Raw genomic sequence first — 23,135 nt, forward strand, 5'->3', positions numbered from 1 at the left:
GGATGGATGGATGGATGTATACAGCAGTCATATATCGGTGGGATGGATGGATGGATGTATACAGCAGTCATATATCGGTGGGATGGATGGATGTATACAGCGGTCATATATTGGCGGGATGGATGGATGTATACAGCGGTCATATATCGGTGGGATGGATGGATGTATACAGCGGTCATATATCGGTGGGATGGATGGATGTATACAGCGGTCATATATCGGTGGGATGGATGTATACAGCGGTCATATATTGGCGGGATGGATGTATACAGCGGTCATGTATTGGCGGGATGGATACAACAACAGTAACATATAAGTGTCACATATCTGAGATCACACATGTGTACACATATGTGATCTCATTATGAGGATATGCTGGTCTGTGCGCATAAATAAGACATATACTGGACATCTATTGTCCCTTAAAAGGCGCATTACTAAGAATCGCTCAGAGCTCTGTGTAACTCTATAGGGCAAGGTTAAAAATTTCAAGTACTGCGCTACTAGCCAGGCCTCAAGGCTTATTCGCCACCAGTGCCCCACTCAATCCCTTTCCTACCTTGCCCCTAAACACGCCCTCATAAATCTTATTTAAAAAATTGTAAATGTCTTATGAAGAATTATGTTACAATAAATATTAACAACAACTTCATCAGTGCCCCCATGTGAGACTGCAGTGGGCACAGTGAGGCTGACTGCCCATTGCAGCCTTGGCTGGGCAGAGTAAGAGATGAGACGCGGGATAGCATGCTGTTACAGCTTACATTATAATTGTCTATGCTCTACACAGCCCCGCCTCCCCCTGATCCCGCTATCCTTTGGCCCCCTTCTGCCAATTTCATGTTAGGTCAGCATTTTTCCAGAGCATGCGTGTTTGTACTTTCGACCTGTGTGATGGATTTGTGAGATTACCAACATTTACTAGCCTATCGTCCAACATTTTTTGTCAAAAAATTGGACAATTGTCAAAAGTAACGCACCAACGTTAATATTTTAGGACACATTTTGTTTGTTGGCAGGGGATTGTCTGTTGACAGACAGTCTGTCAACAGACAATCCCCTGCCAACAATCGAACTGTGTGTACGAGGCTTTCTATCACCCACTGTGTCATTTCACCTGTCACACTGAGAGACAAAGCTTTGTCAATAAAACATGGAAATGTATTGCCTTCCATGTAGAGCTACACCGCAATCAAACACCCCCTTTTGCATTTCTAATCAGTTTTTCAGAATTTGTTATTTTACAAACATTGTTATGAATACGTTTTGTTTTCTAGTCAAGGAATCCAATACCCCAGCTGGGTATCTCCTACACAAACCGCTATTATACAATATAATAAATATTGAAAGTCATTACAGCCAAAACCCCCCTAATAACCATACTCAATCAGTAATTAGAAATACGTTTCTCTTTTATTATACAAACTAGTTAAAGGGAAAAAAATAATTGTTATAAAAGCACAAAGAATTCCCAACGCATCCAGGAAAGGGCGAAATAAACCCCCCGTATTGTAAATGGGAGGAAAAAATTCCCTTTCGACCCCTGTATCTTCTAGGCGGTCAAACTTTGGTTTTGTTGTCCCTGGAAGGCTGCCACATTATTTTTGAGAAGGGTTAACTATGTCTTTGGCAGTTTGTGGAAAAAAAGTCCCATTGGTCATAAGGAAACACTCAGATGAAAGTCCACTACAATTCGGGCACAATCCGGAAATCAGCCACATCTTCTTCTGGCTCTCTTCTGGTCTGCCTCCTCCCATCTTCCATAGTCATCTGCTCTGCATGTTCCACCTCGCGATGCTCAGTACCTGAAAAGAGTAAGAGACAAAGCAGATTATATGTTCCTTACAAATTGTGCCAAAAAACTAGCTCACATTTCTCTATCTGCTCATTGGTTAATGCTAAACTATTGTAGGGTGCCCACTGTTGCCTTGAAACACTTTCACGAAAAAGGCATAGACTTCCAACACAACTAATAAACTTGCATGTCTCTCCTAACACAGGCCTGCTCAATAGCAGGCTTGTGTAGAGACATGCAAGTGTTCTCAGTATGGTACATTTTAGCAAAGTGCACCATTTTAGGACAGCAAAAAAATTTTATGTGAGTGAATCTACCATTCCCAACCACTTGCCTCCGCTGAAGCAATGCTGGTATAGGATTGCCATCCATTTCCTCTCTAGTGAGCCCCACCTTAACTAAATAAATACACGCATCTCCTGGAGATCATAGGGAGAGGGCATTCCTTGTATCTGACTCAACTCAGCCATTTGAGTTGATCAAATCCTCAGATTCCTGATTGTGGGAATTAACAGTGGCACATAGAATAATAAGGAAAGAAGAAGCATTCAGGTCGCCACATCCGTAAACATGAGAAAAAAGGGGATACTAAATAGTAACCAAAAAAAAAAAAAATTGACTTTGTTGGCATGGAAAAAATGGAGAAGGTAAAACAACTATAGTTGAATCCAAAAATATTTATTTAAAAAAAAAAATAATAAGTCATGAAAAGTGTTCAAAAAATATAAAAACGCTTCAAATCTTTACGTCGTAACTCTGCCGGACCCGGAATCCGCTCGTGTGTATGCTAGTCCGACAGACAAAAACCAACGCTAGGGCAGCTATTGGCTACTGGCTATCAACTTCCTTATTTTAGTCCGTTGTACGTCATCACGTATGAATCCGTCGGACTTTGCTGTGATTGTGTGTAGGCAAGTCCGTTCGTTAAAAAGTCAGTCGCAAGTCCATCAAAAGTCCGCTGGAAAGTCTGTCGGACCAGTCCGGTCGAAAAGTCCGCCCGTGTGTACGCGGCAATACTCTTCCTAAACAGTGTACGCAGCATCTTCCCCCAGCACAAGGAACAAAACACCACAGAAAACCTGTCTGCTTCAGGAAAAACTGCACATACAACCCAACTCATAGCTTCCAAAAATATGCCTACAAATACCATGTACAATATGTATGCATTAATTATACTAAACAGTTACTCAACTTAGGATTTCACATTTCATGTTTCCTTGGTTCCTTGCTCAAAGTTATCCCACTCCTATTCCCGCTCCTGCTCAGTCATGATGATCTAAAATAAATGTGTAAATTTTGTAAACAGGTTTCAGAATATGTTAAAATGTCAAGCAAACATTATTTCAAAATAAATACATTTTACATGATGTGATTGAATCTTTGTTGATTATTTTGCAAAGTTTTCATGGAGTTAGTGATATGACTGACCTTTATACTCCAGTAGGGTGCATGCTATTTGGAGTCATGCATCCAATATTGCTTCTGGCGAGGTCTTAACATTGCTTATAGTTCTACTTTGTAGATACTCCTTTGCAAACTGTAAAACATTAAACGTTTATAAAAAAGGTATTTTTTATAACACATATCATACGGAAGAAAAAAAAAAAAAAAAAAAAAAATTTATATATATATATATATATATATATATATATATATATATATATATATATATATATATAAAATAAATATTTAGAAAAATTGATAGTTCTAAAAAGTATGTAAATTTTATGCTGTCTTCAGGTTGGTCACATTACTCACGGCTACTTTTTATCTCCGATTGAAGTCTTATGGTGGAGGAGCCGTGATCCCAAGACCTCTGCCGTCAGACGGGGAATCAGTCTCGTAGGTGTAAAGCGGCCGGAAGTCATGTGACTAGCCTGAACACAGCTCAGATTCGGTATCTAGAATGATACCTTAAATCCACTTACTTAGTGTGCTATGACAGCCTCTAATAGAGCAGCCCTTACTTTGTGTTCAGAGCAGAGATGGCATACATCAAAAAGGTCCCTGACAGAATCAGGGACCTTTTTAAAGTTTCGAGGGGTGCAGATAAAAGCACGCACACTGTGCAGTGTAATGATGCTTTGGAGGATCGAGATATGTATTATTTTTTGGGGTTAACACTTTAACATTTAATTTATGACTAAAATAAATAATGTGTGAAAACAATTACCATCAAAATAATAACTCCACAACTACTGGTGTCCTGTTTGTTGTGGTTTAGAACATATATTTTCCATTGGACACCCTGATCTTTGTGCATGACCATACGCAGGAACAAACTAGTTTAAAAATATATATATATATATATATATATATATAAACAAAAAAAATAAATACAATTGTGCACATAATTTTTTTGAATTGTTTAATTCAACTACTTTTTCACAAGGCACACTTGCCCCCAGTTATTGTGCAATTTGGTAGCATATGTAATTTCAGCTCCCATAGGGTCCATAATAAACATGACCTGCTCTTTTATCCAGAAAATCTAAAATAAATGTTACATTTTTTGGTAAACACAATTCACATTCACAATTTGGCCTCTATAGAACAGATAAACTCTGCAAGGTTATTGTGTTAAAGATCAATATCTATATACACATTTGGTTGAAACCTGTCACGGATTGACCAAGACATTTTTTGTTTTCGAATTGTGTCCATTGTTATGATGAAGAGGTTACACAAGTTAGGTATTAATTAAGATTTATACATTTTATGACTTTTGCATAGTTATTCTGATTTTGCTTTAAAGATAAGGTGGCAAACCGATATACATGACAGAAGTCCAATAACATGAGTAAAGAAAGATAAACTTAGAATAAATACCACTAAAATCCAGTGTTGTCCAACATTTACGGGACACACCCAAATGTTCTCGGGATGAATCTTCTGCACAAAATGGTTTAAATGAAGTTAGTAATCAATGTGATACATTTCTTACATATAGCTTTAACCACGATAAAGAACCCACCTTTCCAAGTTTTTCTATTTTCCCATCAAACAACGCATCGGCAACAACTGCACTAATTTGACGGACAGATTCCTGTGTAATATGACATTAAAAATGATCATGCTGAAGAATAAAGAAACCACAATCACACATAGTTCACAGAACTCACACTTGCCTGCTGGTTTTTAATTAGGTGATGTAGGTATGCGTCAATTACCTGTATTTAAAAAAAACCCTATAAGAACACATTTGACTTGAATACCTTTTCACCAGTAGTGAAGTAGTCTCTTACCTCATCTCCCAGCCACTGTGTTGCACGCAGTGTTTTAAATGAGTAGACATACAGCGGGTAAGGCCCAACAACTTCCTGTGAGTTCTCGTCTTCTCTCTGCCATAAGACTTTAACTGGGGAGGCAATGGAAAAAAAAAATGGAGCATGATTAAAAAACCTGTAAGGACTGGATAAAAAGTAATGCCAAAGATTGGCAAATTTTTAGAAAAAACCGGAAAGGCCAAATGATAGCAAAGGCAATACCAACAGGGCAAATCCTAAATTGACCAACGTGGTTCAAGTAGCAAAGGAATGCAGTAAAAGTATGCCAAACAGTGGAAACTTTAACCACAAACTATAAAGGCCACACCAACAGGGCATGGCCAAACATATGACCAACGGGGTCAAACTAGCAAGAGTGCAGTAAAACAATGCCAAACAGTGGCAACTTTATCCACAAACTATTAAGGCCACACCAACAGGGCATGGCCTAACATATGACCAACGGGGTCAAACTATGTAAAACTATCTCGCTCTTCTATGGTGCGCACGACACTCCGTGAAGTGTCTATTGAGGGCTTAAAAAATATTATAATATATATATATATTAATATATATATATATATATATATATATATATATATATATATATATATATATATATATATATATATATACACACATATACATACATACACACACACACACCATAAAAAAGTCATATACTGCATGGAGGTTAAACAGAGTGACAAAATGTTGGGGAAACAAAACCATGAAATTATATTATTTATTTATATCTTATGCAGATACTGTGTTTGCCTGCTCATATTACTCTAACAATACAGCTGTAACCTAATTAACCTAATTAACATGAGCTAACTAATCCCTTTAGACAGCCTAGATGACTCAGACATGATCTTTAGGCCAGACTGGCCGTCTTGTAGTTCAGAAAATCCAATCAACATTATCACAATCAACATAGACTCTTCTTCACACAATAGCAGAGTTTATTAACACAAACAACAATGGGGATCTAATGACTCTTAGATCCCATACTATAGACTTATTTACAATACACATTTTAGCAGACAACAGACAGGTGCTGGAATTTACATCAGCATCTCCTAACAGTATCTGTCCCAGCATTATGAATCAGCCACTATTCCAATATGGCAAATACAGTGTCCCCAGAGTCTGTGTGTCCTGGGGGACCAGGACCCGAATCCACAGTAATACCACCTCAAGGGTCCCCAGGCATACAGCTCACAAAGAGCACCGTTCCTCCAAATGCAAGGGCCCCCGATCGATCGACAAGAGGCTAGCATACAGTCCCCTCCAAAAGTCTCTCTCCCGGCTAGGTCTGTCACATATACTTTTTCTGTATTTTTTTATCATGGGCTTCCTTTTGTCTATTCTGAGACTTGGCGATATTTTCCATTGTGGCTGCTTTCACTATCTCCATTGCAGCTTTCTTCTCCATGAAGGAAACATAACTAGTCTCATGTGGAAGAATGATCTGTGAAAGCTAACAAAAAAGACAATACATATATTAATTAAGCCATAAAAAAACAAAATTGCAAATACATATAATACCCTAAAAGTGTTAAAAAAAACCGTAATGAAAATACAGAAATGCAGGTGCACAACGGCACATAAAGCTGTATTGACTTCCGAACTCTAGGAAGAGAACAGCCTCTAAATTTATAGAAAAGCCCTGCAGCCTTAAATCATGTCCACTCCATTGAAAGTCATATGTTTGAGTATGTTAGCACAGATTTGCAGCATAGTTGTACATAAACTAACCGGCATTTCAACAGGAACTTCGGTGGGGAAAACTGCCTCCCTTCCATACATCAATTGAAACGGTGAAAATTTTGTGGTGGTTTGCATTTTGGAACGCAAAGAAAATAACGTAGGTTCCAAATACAGATCCCAATCATCCTGCTTATCATTGACCACTTTCATTAGAGCTCTAGAGTGACAAAAAATATATATATATTATTATATATATATTAATAAAAAAACAAAAAGTTTACTTAACAACACATTTACAGATCTCTAGAAAACAGTCATGCTACGAGCCCCATACTCAGGAGAATTATGTCCTAAGCTTAACCACTTGCATGTTCCAGATAAAATTAGTCCACCCAGTCAGTCACTTGTCAAGACATTGGTGTAGTGTAATAAATCACAGTTTATTCAAACACAGGTACAAAGATATACAGTCAAGGGACGATCACAAATACAAATTAAACTTGCCGCTTTATGTTGTCGTTAGTTTTCTCATCAAGCCCATTCGTTTGTGGATGATACGCAGCTGTCACACTCCTTTCTATTCCCAGAAGTGTACAAAGCCCCATGTTGAGCTGTAAAAAGAAGAATGTTTAAAAAAAAAATGAAGGTAGCAACATAACTCTTAAAGCATTTCTACTGCAATGCTATTTTTTAAAGTACACCTACTTGATTCACAAACTCTTTGCCTTGGTCAGACAGAATTCTTTTGGGACACCCGTGTCTATATATCATAGAGCAAAGGTGTTGTCCCACTTCAGCAGCAGTTTTAGTTTTTAGTGGGAACGCCTCCACCCACTTAGAAAAATAATCTGTTGCCGTGAGGATATATATATTTCCATTCACAGTTTTTGGCAGAGGTCCCGTTAGGTCAATGCCAACGAGTTCCCACACATTCGACACCTAATAGGATTGAATACATTTTAAATGTATGAATGATATATTTTGATGCTTATCATAACCATTCTGTAAAAATAAAAACACAGCTTTAACAACATTTACCTTAATAAACTGCAGTGGCTGGCTACCTTTCAATGGTTTTCTCACCTTCTGACACTGTTCACATTCGAGTACCTTGAAGGAAAAAATTGTTAAAGGTGTACAGCTTTTGTGTATATGTAAATACACAAAATTTTCTAGATTGCATACCCAGTTGTCAATGTGTACAGTCATTGCATTCCAGTAAAATCTGGAGCACACCGCAGATCGCGTTTTTCGCATGCCAGTATGTCCGCCAATAGGGGAAGTGTGAAATTGATTAAATATGCTCTTTGCCTCATCTTTGTTTTGAATGGCTCTTCTATTGCCATAGAAGAGGAGATTTCCTTCTATAAAAAATATTGAGATTAAAAGATGCATTCATGAAAGAGCTATCCTACAATTTGTTGCCGTGCATTCTCATTTCTAACACTCACCATTTATCGAAAAATTGGAGGCATACTTCCGAAGGGCGCGTTGGTTATTTTTAGAAAACCCTGATGGGTACGCACCCAGAGCCAGGTAGTTATATACCTCTTGCCACTTGTTCTCCATGCCTAAAAATATAGCAGAGCAATATTAGATAACGGTAAGCATTAAAACGTGTACGCACATGTTGGTAAAATCATAATAAAAAAACAACTGCAAAGTATGTTTTTCAGCCACTAAATTGCTAATATATTGAACATTTAAGAAGGAAAAAAACCCTGATGGGTTTACTTCCTCTTTGTTTGCCTGCAAAGGTTAAGCATAACGGGCTACTATGCATCGCATAGTAGCCCATTATGTGTCACTTACCTACACAGAAGCCTGCAATGTCACCGCTGTCCCCTCTGCTACATAGCGTCCATCTTCCTTCCGGGTATTGTGGCTCCGGCGCTGTGATTGGCCAGAGCAGCAATGACGTCACTCCTGCACATGCGCACGGGAGCCGCCACTAACGGCATATCGCCGTTAGCACTGGCGCGCTCAGTGCGTACGGTGCCTGTCTTTTTGCGCACGGTTTAGGAGATATTTCTTGCACCTACAGGTAAGCCTTTATCTAGGCTTACCTGTAGGTCATATTGGTCTGTAAGGGTTTACAACTACTTTAACAGCTGGTAAATAAACTGAGCCTATAATAAATGAGCATTAATAAAAATGGTCTTTATACAGGAAAAAAAATATGATACACGCCTCGGCAATTAAAATCATTCTTATATTACTCACTAGTCGGTGGAGTCTGATATATCGGGACTGAAATGCAACTGATCGAAACCAAATGCAAAGCCTGTGAATAAAACAAAAAAAAGGGAAGATGCATAGATAAAAAGGTCTATTAAATGCTATATGGACCATCAACATTTCAGATAGCATGACAGGAATCAAATATTACTCACTAGTCGGGGAGTCAGAGATCGGGACTGCAATGCAACTGATCGAAACCAAATGCAAAGCCTGTGAAGGAAATAAAAGAAAAATAAGATGATACATAGATAAAAAGGTATATTAGATGCTAAATGGACCATTAACGTTTCAAACAGCAGTACAGTATTCAATAGTACTTACTAGTCGGGGAGTCTGAGAGATTGGGTCTGCAATGCAAGTGACCGAAACCATATGCAAAGCCTATAAAAAAAATAAATAAAAAATTTGAAGTTTGAAGATTAATAACACACCACACTGATTAAAACAGAACCGTTAACACAGAAGATATACAGATTATTTTTTTCTGTTTTTACATTTCAATGGGTATAAATAGATAATATATAAAATAATAATAATAGATATAATCTTTAGTTGTATACACAGATCATAGTAATGAGAGCACATATCCGTGTATATATATGGCCCCCCTATAGGTGTGGGGGCCCAATTTGCAACATCCTGGACAAGACACGTCTCTATTCGTCCCTGACATCTCAGCCATTGTATTCATCGCTCATCCCCCCAACACATATCCGTCATTGTAAGTTGTATCCATGAATATTACACGTGGGCTGTATATGATGTATATTACACAAATAGCCAGCCATGTTTTGGGGGGGGGGGGGGGGGGGGGGACGGGACACAATGGCCAATATGTGTGATGGTCATCATGTATATTGCCCAAAGTGCCAGCCATGAGGGAGGGGGGAGGGGAGGAGACAATGGCCATGATGTGTGATGCAATATACATGGTGAGCATCAGACATCATGTCCATTGTCTACCCCCTCCCCCCTCCCTCATGGCTGGCAGTTTGGGCAATATACATGGTGAGCATCACACATCATGCCAATATATGACCGCTGTATACATCCATCCATGCCGCCAATATATGACTGTTGTATACATCCATCCATCCCAACGATATATGACCGCTGTATACATCCATCCATCCCACCGATATATGACCGCTGTATACATCCATCCATCCCACAGATAAATGACCGCTGTATACATCCATCCCACCTATATATGACCGCTGTATACATCCATCCATCCATCCAATATATGACCGCACTTTGGGCAATATACACGGTGAGCATTAGACATGTCCATTGGCTACCCCCTCACCCCTCCCTCATGGCTGGCACTTTGGACAATATACATGGTGAACATCAGTGATCACACATGTCCATTGTCTACCCTCCCCCCCCCCATGGCTGGCAGTTTGGGCAATATACATGGTGAACATCACACATCATGCCAATATATGACCGCTGTATACATCCATCCCACCAATATATGACCGCTGTATACATCCATCCATCCGATATATGACCGCTGTATACATCCATCCATGCCGCCGATATATGACCGCTGTATACATCCATCCATGCCGCCGATATATGACCGCTGTATACATCCATCCATCCCACCGATATATGGCCGCTGTATACATCCATCCATCCCGCCAATATATGACCGCTGTATACATACATCCATCCATCCCGCCAATATATGACCGCTGTATACATCCATCCATCCCACCAATATATGACCGCTGTATACATCCATCCATCCCACCTATATATGACCGCTGTATACATCCATCCATCCCACCTATATATGACCGCTGTATATATCCATCCATCCCGCCAATATATGACCGCACTTTGGGCAATATACATGGTGAGCATCAGACATCATGTCCATTGGCTACCCCCTCCCCCCCTCCCTCATGGCTGGCACTTTGGACAATATACATGGTGAACATCAGTGATCACACATCATGTCCATTGTCTACATCCATCCCGCCAATATATGACCGCCGTATACATCCATCCTTCATACCAATATATGACCGCTGTATACATCCATCCATCCCACCGATATATGACCGCTGTATACATCCATCCATCGATATATGACCGCTGTATACATCCATCCATCCCACCTATATATGACCGCTGTATACATCCATCCATCCCACCGATATATGACCGCTGTATACATCCATCCATCCATCCCACCGATATATGACCGCTGTATACATCCATCCATCCCACCGATATATGACCGCTGTATACATCCATCCATCCCACCTATATATGACCGCTGTATACATCCATCCATCCCACCTATATATGACCGCTGTATACATCCATCCCGCCAATATATGGCCGCTGTATACATCCATCCATCCCACCTATATATGACCGCTGTATACATCCATCCCACCGATATATGACCGCTGTATACATCCATCCATCCCACCGATATATGACCGCTGTATACATCCATCCATCCCACCGATATATGACCGCTGTATACATCCATCCATCCCGCCGATATATGACCGCTGTATACATCCATCCATCCCACCGATATATGACCGCTGTATACATCCATCCATCCCACCGATATATGACCGCTGTATACATCCATCCAATATATGACCGCTGTATACATCCATCCAATATATGACCGCACTTTGGGCAATATCATGTCCATTGTCTACCCCCTCCCTCATGGTTGGCACTTTGGACAATATACATTGTGAACATCAGTGATCACACATCATGTCTATTGTCTACCCCCCCCCCCCCATGGCTGGCAGTTTGGGCAATATACATGGTGAACATCACACATCATGCCAATATATGACCGCTGTATACATCCATCCCACCAATATATGACCACTGTATACATCCATCCATCCCACCGATATATGACCGCTGTATACATCCATCCATGCCGCCGATATATGACCGCTGTATACATCCATCCATCCATCGATATATGACCGCTGTATACATCCATCCATCCCACCTATATATGACCGCTGTATACATCCATCCATCCCACCGATATATGACCGCTGTATACATCCATCCATCCCACCGATATATGACCGCTGTATACATCCATCCATCCCACCGATATATGACCGCTGTATACATCCATCCATCCCACCGATATATGACCGCTGTATACATCCATCCATCCCGCCAATATATGACCGCTGTATACATCCATCCATCCCACCGATATATGACCGCTGTATACATCCATCCATCCCACCTATATATGACCGCTGTATACATCCATCCATCCATCCATCCCGCCAATATATGACCGCTGTATACATCCATCCATCCCACCTATATATGACCGCTGTATACATCCATCCATCCATCCCGCCAATATATGACCGCTGTATACATCCATCCATCCCACCAATATATGACCGCTGTATACATCCATCCATCTATCCCACTGATATATGACCGCTGTATACATCCATCCATCCTGCCAATATATGACCGCTGTATACATCCATCAATCCCACCGATATATGACCGCTGTATACATCCATCCATCCCACCGATATATGACCGCTGTATACATCCATCCATCCTGCCAATATATGACCGCTGTATACATCCATCAATCCCACCGATATATGACCGCTGTATACATCCATCCATCCCACTGATATATGACCGCTGTATACATCCATCCATGCCGCCAATATATGTATCCCTGTAGCCATTCTCATCCATATAATACATGCCCTGTACTAACACAGCCCTGAAGGGGGATACGATTTCTATAATAGTGTACTTACCAAATAGTGCAAATAAGAGGGTCCTGCAATGAATCTGCAACAAATCATCAAAATTCGCACTGAAACTCTGATAAATTCATTCTGTTCTTTTATTAAATAGGTCGTGCAAACCCGCCCATCAACATTGTAAAACCCGCCCTTCGTTTTATTAAACACACCCCGCAAACAGCTCTGCCCATTAAGTCAATATTCGGCCTCTTCTGTAGCATCCGCCCACGATATCACCTAATAGACCCGCCCCTTGCAGAGTAGCACGAGCATCGGGAGCGTACTGCAGCGTCGGGCACAAGCGCTGTTGTTCTGCCGAGAAGTTCCGCAGCTTCGGGGATTTTCGGTGGATCCCTTGTTTTTCCTTCTGCGCAAGCGCTGCGCCTGCGCAGTCCAGGGGGGTCCTTATCCGCCGAGCGGAACTTTCTCGTCAGAACACCGGCAGGGGACCCTAGAAGAGGATCAAAACGATTGCACAGAGTAGGTAAGTGTAGGCATGTTCATCTTTGCTCATCTGCTCATCTTTCCCACCACTATAACCCCCTTCTCATCTGTCCCACCACTGTAACCCCCTGCTCATCTGCCCCATCATTGTACCCCCCTGCTTTTCTGTCCCACTGCTGAACCCCCTTCTCATCCCTCCCACCACTGTACCTCCTGCATATCTGCCCCACCACTGTACCCCCCTTGCTCATCTGCCTCACCACTGTACCTTTATGCACATCTGTTCCACCGTCGTATCCCCATGCTCTTCTGTCTCACTACTGAATCACCTTCTCATCTGTCCTAACACTGAACCCATCTGCCCCACCACTGTAACCCGCTTTCTCATCTGCCCCACCAATGTACCTCCTGCACATCTGTCTCACCTCTGTACCTCTGTTCTTCTGCCCCGCTTCTGTTCCCCCCTGCTCTCCTGCCCCACTACTGTAACCCCCTGCTCATCTGTCCCACCAATACACTCTCTTACATATCTGCCTCACTGCTCTACCCCCCGCTTTTCTGTCCCACCACTGAACCCCCTTTCTCATCTGCCCCAACACTGAACCCCCCTGCTCTACTGTCCCACTGCTGAACCCACTTCTCATCTCTTCCACCACTGTACCTCCCTGCACATCTCTCCCACCGCTGTACCCTTTTGCTTTTCTGTTCCACCTCTAAACCCCCCCTGCTCATTTTCCCCACCACTGTACCCTCCTGCTCATCTGCTCCACTGCTGTAACCTCTTCTCATCTATGATATGTGTGATATGCAGAGTGGTGAAAGGAAGCAGAGATGAGACACATCTATCTACATGTCCTGGCACACTCATTCTGCTGATCCACCTCTCGCATCCAGCCCACGTGCTTGTATGTGATGTCACATACAAGCATCTGGAATGGATGCACAATGATGAGCTCAGGTCAGGCGCATTTTCTGAAAGCAGTGGGACTGTGTACAGGATCATAAGTTAACCCCCACAGCTGAGAAAAAGTGCGGCGCCCTGCGCCGCAGCTAAAGTTGAGTGTGTTTTTCATTGCGCTGAATACTGGCTCTGGCTTAAAGGAACACAGAGCGCAGGGGTTCTGTAGTAAGTGACACAGAGCGCAGGGGTTCTGTAGTAAGTGACACAGAGCGCAGGGGTTCTGTAGTAAGTGACACAGAGCGCAGGGGTTCTGTAGTAAGTGACACAGAGCGCAGGGGTTCTGTAGTAAGTGACACAGAGCGCAGGGGTTCAGTAGTAAGTGACACAGAGCGCAGGGGTTCAGTAGTAAGTGACACAGAGTGCAGGGGTTCAGTAGTAAGTGACACAGAGCGCAGGGGTTCTGTAGTAAGTGACACAGAGTGCAGGGGTTCAGTAGTAAGTGACGCAAAAGTTCCCAGAAGCTCAACAGTAATTCCACAAACTGTCACCCGATTGTGGTTTTCTCAATCACAGTGAAATCCTTTCTTTCTGAGATTGGTAGTGGCAACCAAGTGAATCATCTTCCTCCAGATGGTGGGCAGGGCTAGCAGGACTGTGATTGGCTTTAGCGGTGGCCAATGACAGTCCTCCTCCACCTGGAAACAGAGAACGCGCCCCCCCCCCCCCCCCCCCCAGCAGAACTGCACCCAATCTCTTCCCCATCACAAAAGCTGACGATTGCAGCTACAGCAAAGTTAGAGAACCAAACAATGTTTCCCATCTTTTACAATGTGTGGGGGCACAGTGCCTTCCCCTCAGTGCAGGTGCGGTGTGGGAGAACTCTGAAATTGGAATGCATTAGTGTCTCACTGACACTTCCCAGCGCTGCCTTGCTGATGGGGAAGGAGTCGAGTGCCAGCAAAAAAGGCTTTGAGTTTCGCGGGTTGCCTGGTTTATACAGTATAACTTTTATTCAGACTAAATAAGTTACAGCTGTTTGTTTAGTTTTTTTCATCAAAGAAATGTAGCAGAAGTGATTTTGGCCTAAATTTATGAAGAAAGATTATTTGCAAAATTTTATAAAAAACCCAGTGGTGATTAAATACGGCCAAAAGAAAGCTCTATCTGTCAAAAAAAAATTGATATAAAATTAATTTGGGTATAGTGTTGCATGACTGAGTAATTATCATTCAACTGCTTGCTATGGGTGCACTGGTGCAGGCTTGCTCCCAAGCCCAGCTGCCTGCGTCTATAGCCAGAGACAGTGGGGCACAGCCCCGCCCCTCCCTCGTTGATCTGCTCTGTGATAAGGAGGGACAGAGTCGGGAGAGCTGCTGCTCTCGTGCAAAGTGCTGGATTGCAATGGGGCTCAGGTAAGGGAGGGGGCTGGGGAGGATACCAGGCATAGAGGGTTTTTTACTTCAATGCAACTTCGGAAGTTTTTTTTTTTTTTTTTTTTTTTAAACATGAAGAGTTTAGTACTAATATAACAAACATTTAACTTTTACATCGTATTTTAAAGAAAAAAAAAAACAAGCTCCAGGAATAAGGAACAATAAAAGATAGAGAATATATATACTGTATGTTTCCTCCTAACGCACTCTAATCGTTTTTAGAGTAAAAAATGATCACCTATTGACGCAGAAGCTGATGTATGCTGCCCGGCAAGTCATCAGTTGGGTTTCCATAACAAAGCAAAAGCTGGGATGTCATTTTCGGTTTGGCATGTGTCCTGGTGTTGTGTCTCCACTCATCTAAGCTTGACCACTTACAAAATGCAGCCTGTGATGACACTGCGGCTGTGCATTTTAAAAATGGCCAAGTGTAGAAGGGGAGCCAGGAATAAATACAGAGTTATATCTAATGTAAGCCATTAAATGTAACATTTCCATCAACAAATAACTCCTAAGGTAGGCACTGGCATTCTCTCCCTATGCGTAACCCTTAAAGTGTTATTAAACCCAGGATCCTGCATGCATTATATCTGATCTCCCACAGTACACAGAACAAGGAAATTATTTTAGTAAATATAAATTGCTAAATACCTTTTCTTATCAGCAGTATATAGCAGTCTTGCGACTTCTATCAGTGTCTGGTTAAAGCTTGTAGGAGGAGTTTTCATTTTACTCCGATTGTCCTATGAGCCTGCAGGACCCATGACCCTCTGTTTGGACAGTGTTGATTGGCCCTGTGCTGATCACATGCACCCTCCCAACAAAAAAAACCACACCAAATTGAGCATGTGCAGAGTGATTCCAAAGGCTCCGTCTTATCAGGAGATGGATTTGGGACTGTGGATAAAGAGGAGGATCAGTGAAGACAGGATCAAACAGCCTTTTTACACAATGCAGAGGATTATCCTCTTAGGATTTCACAGTGAGCATAACAAGCATGATTTAAAGCATATACAGACTGATTTTACTGTTGTGGGTTTAGTAACACTTTAAGCTGTAGCCAATACACTTACCCTACTTTCCAACTTCCAGCTTCAGCACCAGGGTGAGGTTGACATCAAGCTCCTACAGGCAGGATCCCAGAGAATGGTGTTTCGAAAATCTTGAGAGAAGGCACTCCTGCTCCCTGCTGAAGCATCATCTCACAAAATTTGGTCTTAGCATTAGGAATGTGAAGTCACACTCTGCAGTACAGAAGCCAGGGGTTTGATAAGTATATTATTTATTTTATTGCATTTTTTTACATTTATTTATTGAAGCATTCTGGCATGGATGGGGGTACAAAGTAAATATGCTGACTTTGCACGCTTTTAACAACTAGTCAAATGAATACTTGGCTCATCAAGCAACTAGACCCTTTGTGCCAAGAACATGAGTCCTGCAGACGAATTGGCTCAGTTAAAGCTTAATAATTAAAAAAAAGGTTCTGATGGCATTCACCCCGGAGTTCGTATGCCGCGTACACACGATCGGAATTTCGGCCCGCAAAAGACCGATTTTTCGTCGGAAAATGCGACCGTGTGTATGCTCCATCGGTCTTTCGATTGAAAGCATGCTCTCAATTTTTCGGTCGGGAAAAGTTCCTATCCGAAAATGTGATCGTCTGTGGCAATTCCGACGCGCAAAATCCCTACGCATGCTCGGAAGCATTGAACTTCATTTTCTCAGCTCGTCGTATTGTTGTACGTCACCGCATTCTTGACGGTCGTAATTTCAGCGAACTTTTGCGTAACCGTGTGTATGCAGGGCAAACTTGAGCGGAATCCCGTCGGAAAAGCCGTCATATCTTTTTCTGACGAGAAATACGCTCGTGTGTATGCGGCATAAGAGAAATTTTAGGAAATATTTGCTGGACCAATAGCTGACCTTTTTAACCAATATCTGCTAACCTGATATGTTCCCCATGACTAACAGACAGCTAATATTGTACCTATCTGCAAGTACTTCAAATTTTTGTTTGCTTTTAACATTTGATTTTGGAATGAATGGAAAAATCATGACTGGTCCACTGTTCACTTCTCCTTAAAGTGGAAGTCCATGCTAAAACTAAACTCCCTGCATCTTTAGCGCCAACATTATGCCCTGTACACACGGTCGGACATTGATTGGACATTCCGACAACAAAATCCATGAATTTTTTCCAACGGATGTTGGCTCAAACTTGTCTTGCATACACACGGTCACACAAAGTTGTTGGAAAATCCGATCGTTCTGAATGCGGTGACGTAAAACACGTACGTCGGGACTATAAACAGGGCAGTAGCCAATAGCTTTCGTCTCTTAATTTATTCTGAGCATGCGTGGCACTTTGTGCGTCGGATTTGTCTACACATGATCGGAATTTCCGACAATGGATTTTGTTGTCGGAAAATTTTATAGCCTGCTCTCAAACTTTGTGTGTCGGAAAATCCAATGGAAAATGTGTAATGGAGCCTACACATGGTCAGAATTTCCGACAACAAGGTCCTATCACACATTTTCTGTCGGAAAATCCGACCGTGTGTACAGGGCATAACACTAACCTCTCTAGCCCTGAAAAGAAAAAAATCAGTATACATACCTTTTCTACAGGCGATCAGACCCGATCTCCAGCGGCGGAAACTCTGATCCCACAATGAGTGGTCAGCCGCGGCTTCGCTGTGTGGATGGGTGTAGAGGACACATCCGTCAACGGAAGCACCATAGTAACTCTATTGGTGACGTCACTTCCCATTCATTTCACAGACGTTGGACGTGTACTCAGCGGAGCTTCCACCAGAGCTTCTTTTAGTGGATTCAAACATGCTTGGGACAAACACAGATCTATTCGCAGACACAGAAGCTAAAAAAAAAAAAAAAAATGGGGCAGACTTGATGTACACTTTGGTCTTTTTTCTGCCCCCACTTGTATGTTTCTTTTGTAAATTAAAAAGAGGCAGAAGAATATGCTTTGTTTTTACTGATGGATTTATTATTGGTATCTAGCCTCCCATTCTATGGTGGTTGTATAAAGATTCAGCAATGTTGTAGCAGATTACTGTACATTCTATTATTCAATGTTTAAGTGATCACAACTAAATACAGTCAAGAACGTACAGTGGTAATTTGATTCCATGTGCTGACTTGTATTCATGTCTGTTAAACAAAAGAAAAGTGAAATGTTATGACAAATTTTTGCCTTTTAAAGTCTTGGGAGGTTTTCAGCTGTCAGCCTGACATCTAATGAGTTTACATTAGCAGAATACAAAGCACCAGAAAGGCAAGTTGGGGCAGTGAAAAACTGATGGAATAAGTTTATATTTTATGCAGTAGAAATATGTTTGGAAGAATTAATTTTTAGAATAGTTTCCCCCTAAAAAAAAAAATCCCTGCAGAATTTTGAGTAGAAATCATGTGCTGAGTCACCTACCAAGTTTTCTCAAGGACTCTGGCAGTAAGATGCTGTACCATTCTCAACTCATTGGTGATCCAGATTGCTCACTGTTCCTTTTGGCTTTCGACCGAAGCCAATCAGCTTCCAGGTTTTATTGTCAAAACTTAACGGAACATTTGGGGGGGTGGGGGGGGGGGGTGGCTGTCAGCCGGCGCTGGGCACAGGCAGCAGTGGCAGCACTGTGATAGTCAGAGCAGGGAGGGGTGAGCTGTGACAGGGTGTGGGGGTACCCGTGTGCGGACCTTACCCGGGTGAATGACACCCAGGGCCGGCGGACGGATTCACCCTGCGTCGCTCACAGCCAGGGTAGAGAGAGATAGTGAGAAGCACTGAATAGAGGACCGGCGGCAACTGCTGGACTTAACTTGTTAACCAGCAGGTGATTGGTTGCTAGGTGGTCCTAGCAACCAATCATTAGCTTGTTAATATGAAAAATTAACTCCAGCAGTTCCCTGCCCTCTGTTCTGTGCTGCTGTGTCTCCAGCTCTGCATGCATGCCCCAGTAAGGTAGGAAGAGGCAAGGTGTAATGTGCAGGGGTCCAGAGCTGGGGGAGGGCGCAATGTGTAATGTGCAGTCGTCCCAAGCTGGGGGGTGGAGGGTCTGTGTAATGTGCAGGGGTCCCGAGCTGGGGGGTCTGTGTGTAATGTGTAGGGGTCCCGAGCTGGGGGGGTCTGTGTGTAATGTGCAGGGGTCCCGAGCTGGGAGGGGCGCAACGTGTAATGTGCAGGGGTCCCGAGCTGGGGGGGGTCTGTGTGTAATGTGCAGGGGACCCGAGCTGAGGGGGGTCTGTGTGTAGTGTGCAGGGGTCCCGAGCTGGGGGGGGCTGTGTGTAATGTGCAGGGGTCCCAAGCTGGGGGGGCTGTGTGTAATGTGCAGGGGTCCCAAGTTGGGGGGAGCTGTGTGTAATGTGCAGGGGGTCCAGAGATGGGGTGGGGGCTGTGTAATGTGCAGGGGTCCAGAGCTGTGGGGGGGCTGTGTAATGTGCAGGGGTCCAGAGCTGTGGGGGGGCTGTGTAATGTGCAGGGGTCCAGAGCTGTGGGGGGGCTGTGTAATGTGCAGGGGTCCAGAGCTGTGTGGGGGCTGTGTAATGTGCAGGGGTCCAGAGCTGTGGGGGGGGGGCTGTGTAATGTGCAGGGGTCCAGAGTTGTAGGGGGGCTGTGTAATGTGGAAGGGATCCAGAGATAGTGTGGGGGGGCTGTGTAATGTGCAGGGGCCCAGACCTGTGGGGGGACTGTGTAGTGTAAAGGAGTCCAGAGGTGCAGTTGTGGAGAGGGGGTACACAGTAGTGACCGAGATATTGGGAGGTGCAGAGGTATGCGGGGGGCACAGTGGGGTGTTTTTACATTTTAAAGTTGGGGGGGTGCCAGATATAGGATCCGCCCCGGGTGCCAAATGCCCTAGGTACGCCCCTGGCTACCATGCACAGCTGCACCAACTTTGCACTCTCCAGTTTTAGTAAATCAGCCCCATTGTCTAAATACAAGTATGTGCATTTTGTTTTTTTAACAGGTAAAGAGCATGTGTATTCTTACTTGAATCCAGGTTTGCTTTGTGTTTTTCTTCCAGATCTGTGCAATAATCCATCATGAAACCTTGCCTTTGTGCTGGGTCCCTTCAATAGTTCTGATCTCTGCATAGACCATGGGGTTGATTTACTAAAGGCAAATCCACGCTGCACTACAAGTGCAGTGCAAGTGCACTTGAAAGTGCAGTCGCTGGAAATCTGAGGGGAAGATCTGAAATTAAGGGAAGCTCTGCTGATTTTATTTTCCAATCAAGTACAAACAAAAATGCTGTTTTATTTTCCTTGCATGTTCCCCTCGGATCTACAGCGACTGCACTACCAAGTGCACTCCCAAGCGCACTTGCAGTGCACTTGTAGTGCAAAGTGGATTTGCCTTTCGTAAATAAACCCCTCTGTGTAGCACAGTAATGAACTTTTATTGCCTGGAGTTTTAACAGAAGTTGCTAAGGAAGGTCTTCTGTTGGCTTCACTTTATAACAGGAAGCAATAAAATGCATGTACTGTAAAGGCAAAACCTTTATTTTTAGATTGCAAACAACACGTCACAAGGAGCACATAACCCATATCCCAATAAAAACATCTAAAATCAAACCCCATACTGAGAACCCACATCACTCTATTGGTAATCCATATACACAGCTGCTGGGTATGCCTTTGTTTTTGGTCTTCCAGTTTTAAAGCAGCCAAACGATGGAAGTACAGGTAGAAACATAGGAAAATACCCAGATGTTTTGGGGGTTTTGATTGATTTTATACATTGCAATTTTTACCATTTGGTTGCTTGAAATGATTAAAGCGAAGCGCCATCCAAAAAGGGAAGCTTCGCTTGTTGACACCTCATCTCCCCTTCACTGCCACATTTGGCATTTTTTTTAGGAGGAGTGGGTACCTTGTTTTGACAGGTACCCGCTCCCACTTCCAGGTAAGATCGGCAAACTACAACATTTACGGCGCCGCCTCCTTCCCCCCGCTGCATTCTGGGACACACACAAGTCCCAAAAGATGGCAGGAGCATTTAGAAAGCGCAGCATGATTCACGCATGCGCAGTAGGTAAGCAGCTTACAATGCTAATTATAAGAAATATGTGGCGCTAACTAAAGTGCATGAATATAAAAAGCAAATATCATAAATGTGGCTAAACATAAAAATAATGACAATTCTTCAATGTGACATCAACAAACTAGCAAAATCAAAATGATGAAAGGATCCAATAAAAATGCATAAGTCCAATTATACTCTAAAGGTGCATAAAAGTGAAAGAAATCACAAAAAACAAAAAAACAAAAATGGAAAAAAAAAAAAAAAAAAAAAAAAAAAAATCGCATAAAGTGAAAAAAGTTGCATATAATGAAAGAAATCGCATAAAGTGCAAAATAGATCCAATAAGAATACATAAGTCCAATGATACTCTAAAAGTGCATAAAAGTGAAAGAAATCCCAAAAAAAAAAAAAAAAAGAAGAAGAAATGGCATAAAGTGAAAGTCGCATATAATGAAAAAAAAAACGCATAAAGTGCAAAATAGTAAAAAAAAAACGCTATAAAAATAGACAAAAGGTGCATAATCCAACAAGTGCAATAAGGTTCCAACGTGGACAAAGCAAATCTTCATATAACAGTTCGTGCAAAGAACAAAAAGTGCATGTGCAAAAAATGATCGGTTTCAGATTCCTCCAATCATCAGCAATCCGTGGTGCGCCACATGTTTCCCCCAGCCTTTCACCTCTAATAGAGACCCCTACGGGTCAAGTTGAGCCTGCGGTCTGAAGGCAGATGAGAACCAACAGTCGATCGATCTCCTCCGATTGTCACAGCACTTGGTGGGTCTCTGGTAGAAGGCTTCAAGCTTGGAAGGTAAGGTGGAGGCATGCAAAAAAACGGAAAATTGTATACTCACCTTTCCGTAATTTTCCTTTCCTGGTGCATCTTCATGGCAGCATACATATGGGTTGTGACTCCGCCCCCACAACCTGATAGGACTGGTTAACTATAAATCAAAGACAGACCCGGCTCACAGCATTCTCTAACTCTCACCATTTGGGTGGGTATCTATATGCTGCCATGAAGATGCACCAGGAAAGGAAAATTACGGAAAGGTGAGTATACAATTTTCCGTTTTCCTGGTGCATCATGGCAGCATACATATGGGGACTAACTCGCTATATGGGAGGGTGCAAGAAAAATTTTGTAATCAGTAGCGCAAGTATGCACCATGAATTTTTCCAAATTTTATTGTCACGAGCCGGGTTCACCTATAAAAGTGTAATGAAGGTGTCCTGGGAGGACTATATTGCTGACTTGCAAATAACCTCAGGAGACACTCAGCGCTGAGCTATCCACAGAGCTGGCACTGCCCTAGTTAAATGTGCTCTTAAGACCTCCAAAAAAGGAAGGCCTTGAAGAGTAGGCTCTTTTAATTGTTTGAACAATCTAGGAGGTGACTGAACGTGTTGATGCTGACTGACCCTTCCTTAAGCCATGCTGGAACCAAGTACATATTTCAGCTTTCCTGAATGAAAGGGTAGCTGCCAAGCAGGTCACCAGCGTTAGC

General features: G+C 42.5%; 1 protein-coding gene across 9 annotated transcripts in view; it reads right to left on the bottom strand.

Moving 5' to 3' along the window:
• Positions 1-1,394: 1,394 nt before the first annotated feature.
• The window catches only part of LOC141127515 (uncharacterized), a 132,916-nt gene continuing 111,175 nt past the window's right edge, over positions 1,395-23,135 (bottom strand). The window contains exons 3-15 of one of the 9 annotated variants that reach the window (XM_073614035.1): positions 18,208-18,468; positions 16,661-16,831; positions 16,239-16,484; positions 12,822-12,855; positions 9,337-9,396; positions 8,998-9,058; positions 8,226-8,345; positions 5,041-5,153; positions 4,918-4,965; positions 4,770-4,841; positions 4,625-4,687; positions 3,224-3,332; positions 1,395-3,071 (exon numbers count right to left, since the gene is read on the bottom strand). In XM_073614035.1, the coding sequence (XP_073470136.1) occupies positions 3,258-3,332; positions 4,625-4,687; positions 4,770-4,841; positions 4,918-4,965; positions 5,041-5,153; positions 8,226-8,345; positions 8,998-9,058; positions 9,337-9,396; positions 12,822-12,855; positions 16,239-16,315 (723 nt within the window). In that variant the 5' untranslated portion in view covers positions 16,316-16,484; positions 16,661-16,831; positions 18,208-18,468 and the 3' untranslated portion in view covers positions 1,395-3,071; positions 3,224-3,257. Of the gene's footprint in view, positions 3,072-3,223; positions 3,333-4,624; positions 4,688-4,769; positions 4,842-4,917; positions 4,966-5,040; positions 5,154-8,225; positions 8,346-8,997; positions 9,059-9,336; positions 9,397-12,821; positions 12,856-16,238; positions 16,485-16,660; positions 16,832-18,207; positions 18,469-18,722; positions 18,762-23,135 lie in introns of all 9 variants that reach the window. The other 8 variants (XM_073614036.1, XM_073614038.1, XM_073614037.1 and 5 more) reach the window with 8 other exon arrangements.

The sequence above is a fragment of the Aquarana catesbeiana genome, linkage group LG02, assembly GCF_042186555.1.
Source record: "Aquarana catesbeiana isolate 2022-GZ linkage group LG02, ASM4218655v1, whole genome shotgun sequence".
NCBI classification, from domain to species: Eukaryota; Metazoa; Chordata; class Amphibia; order Anura; family Ranidae; genus Aquarana; species Aquarana catesbeiana.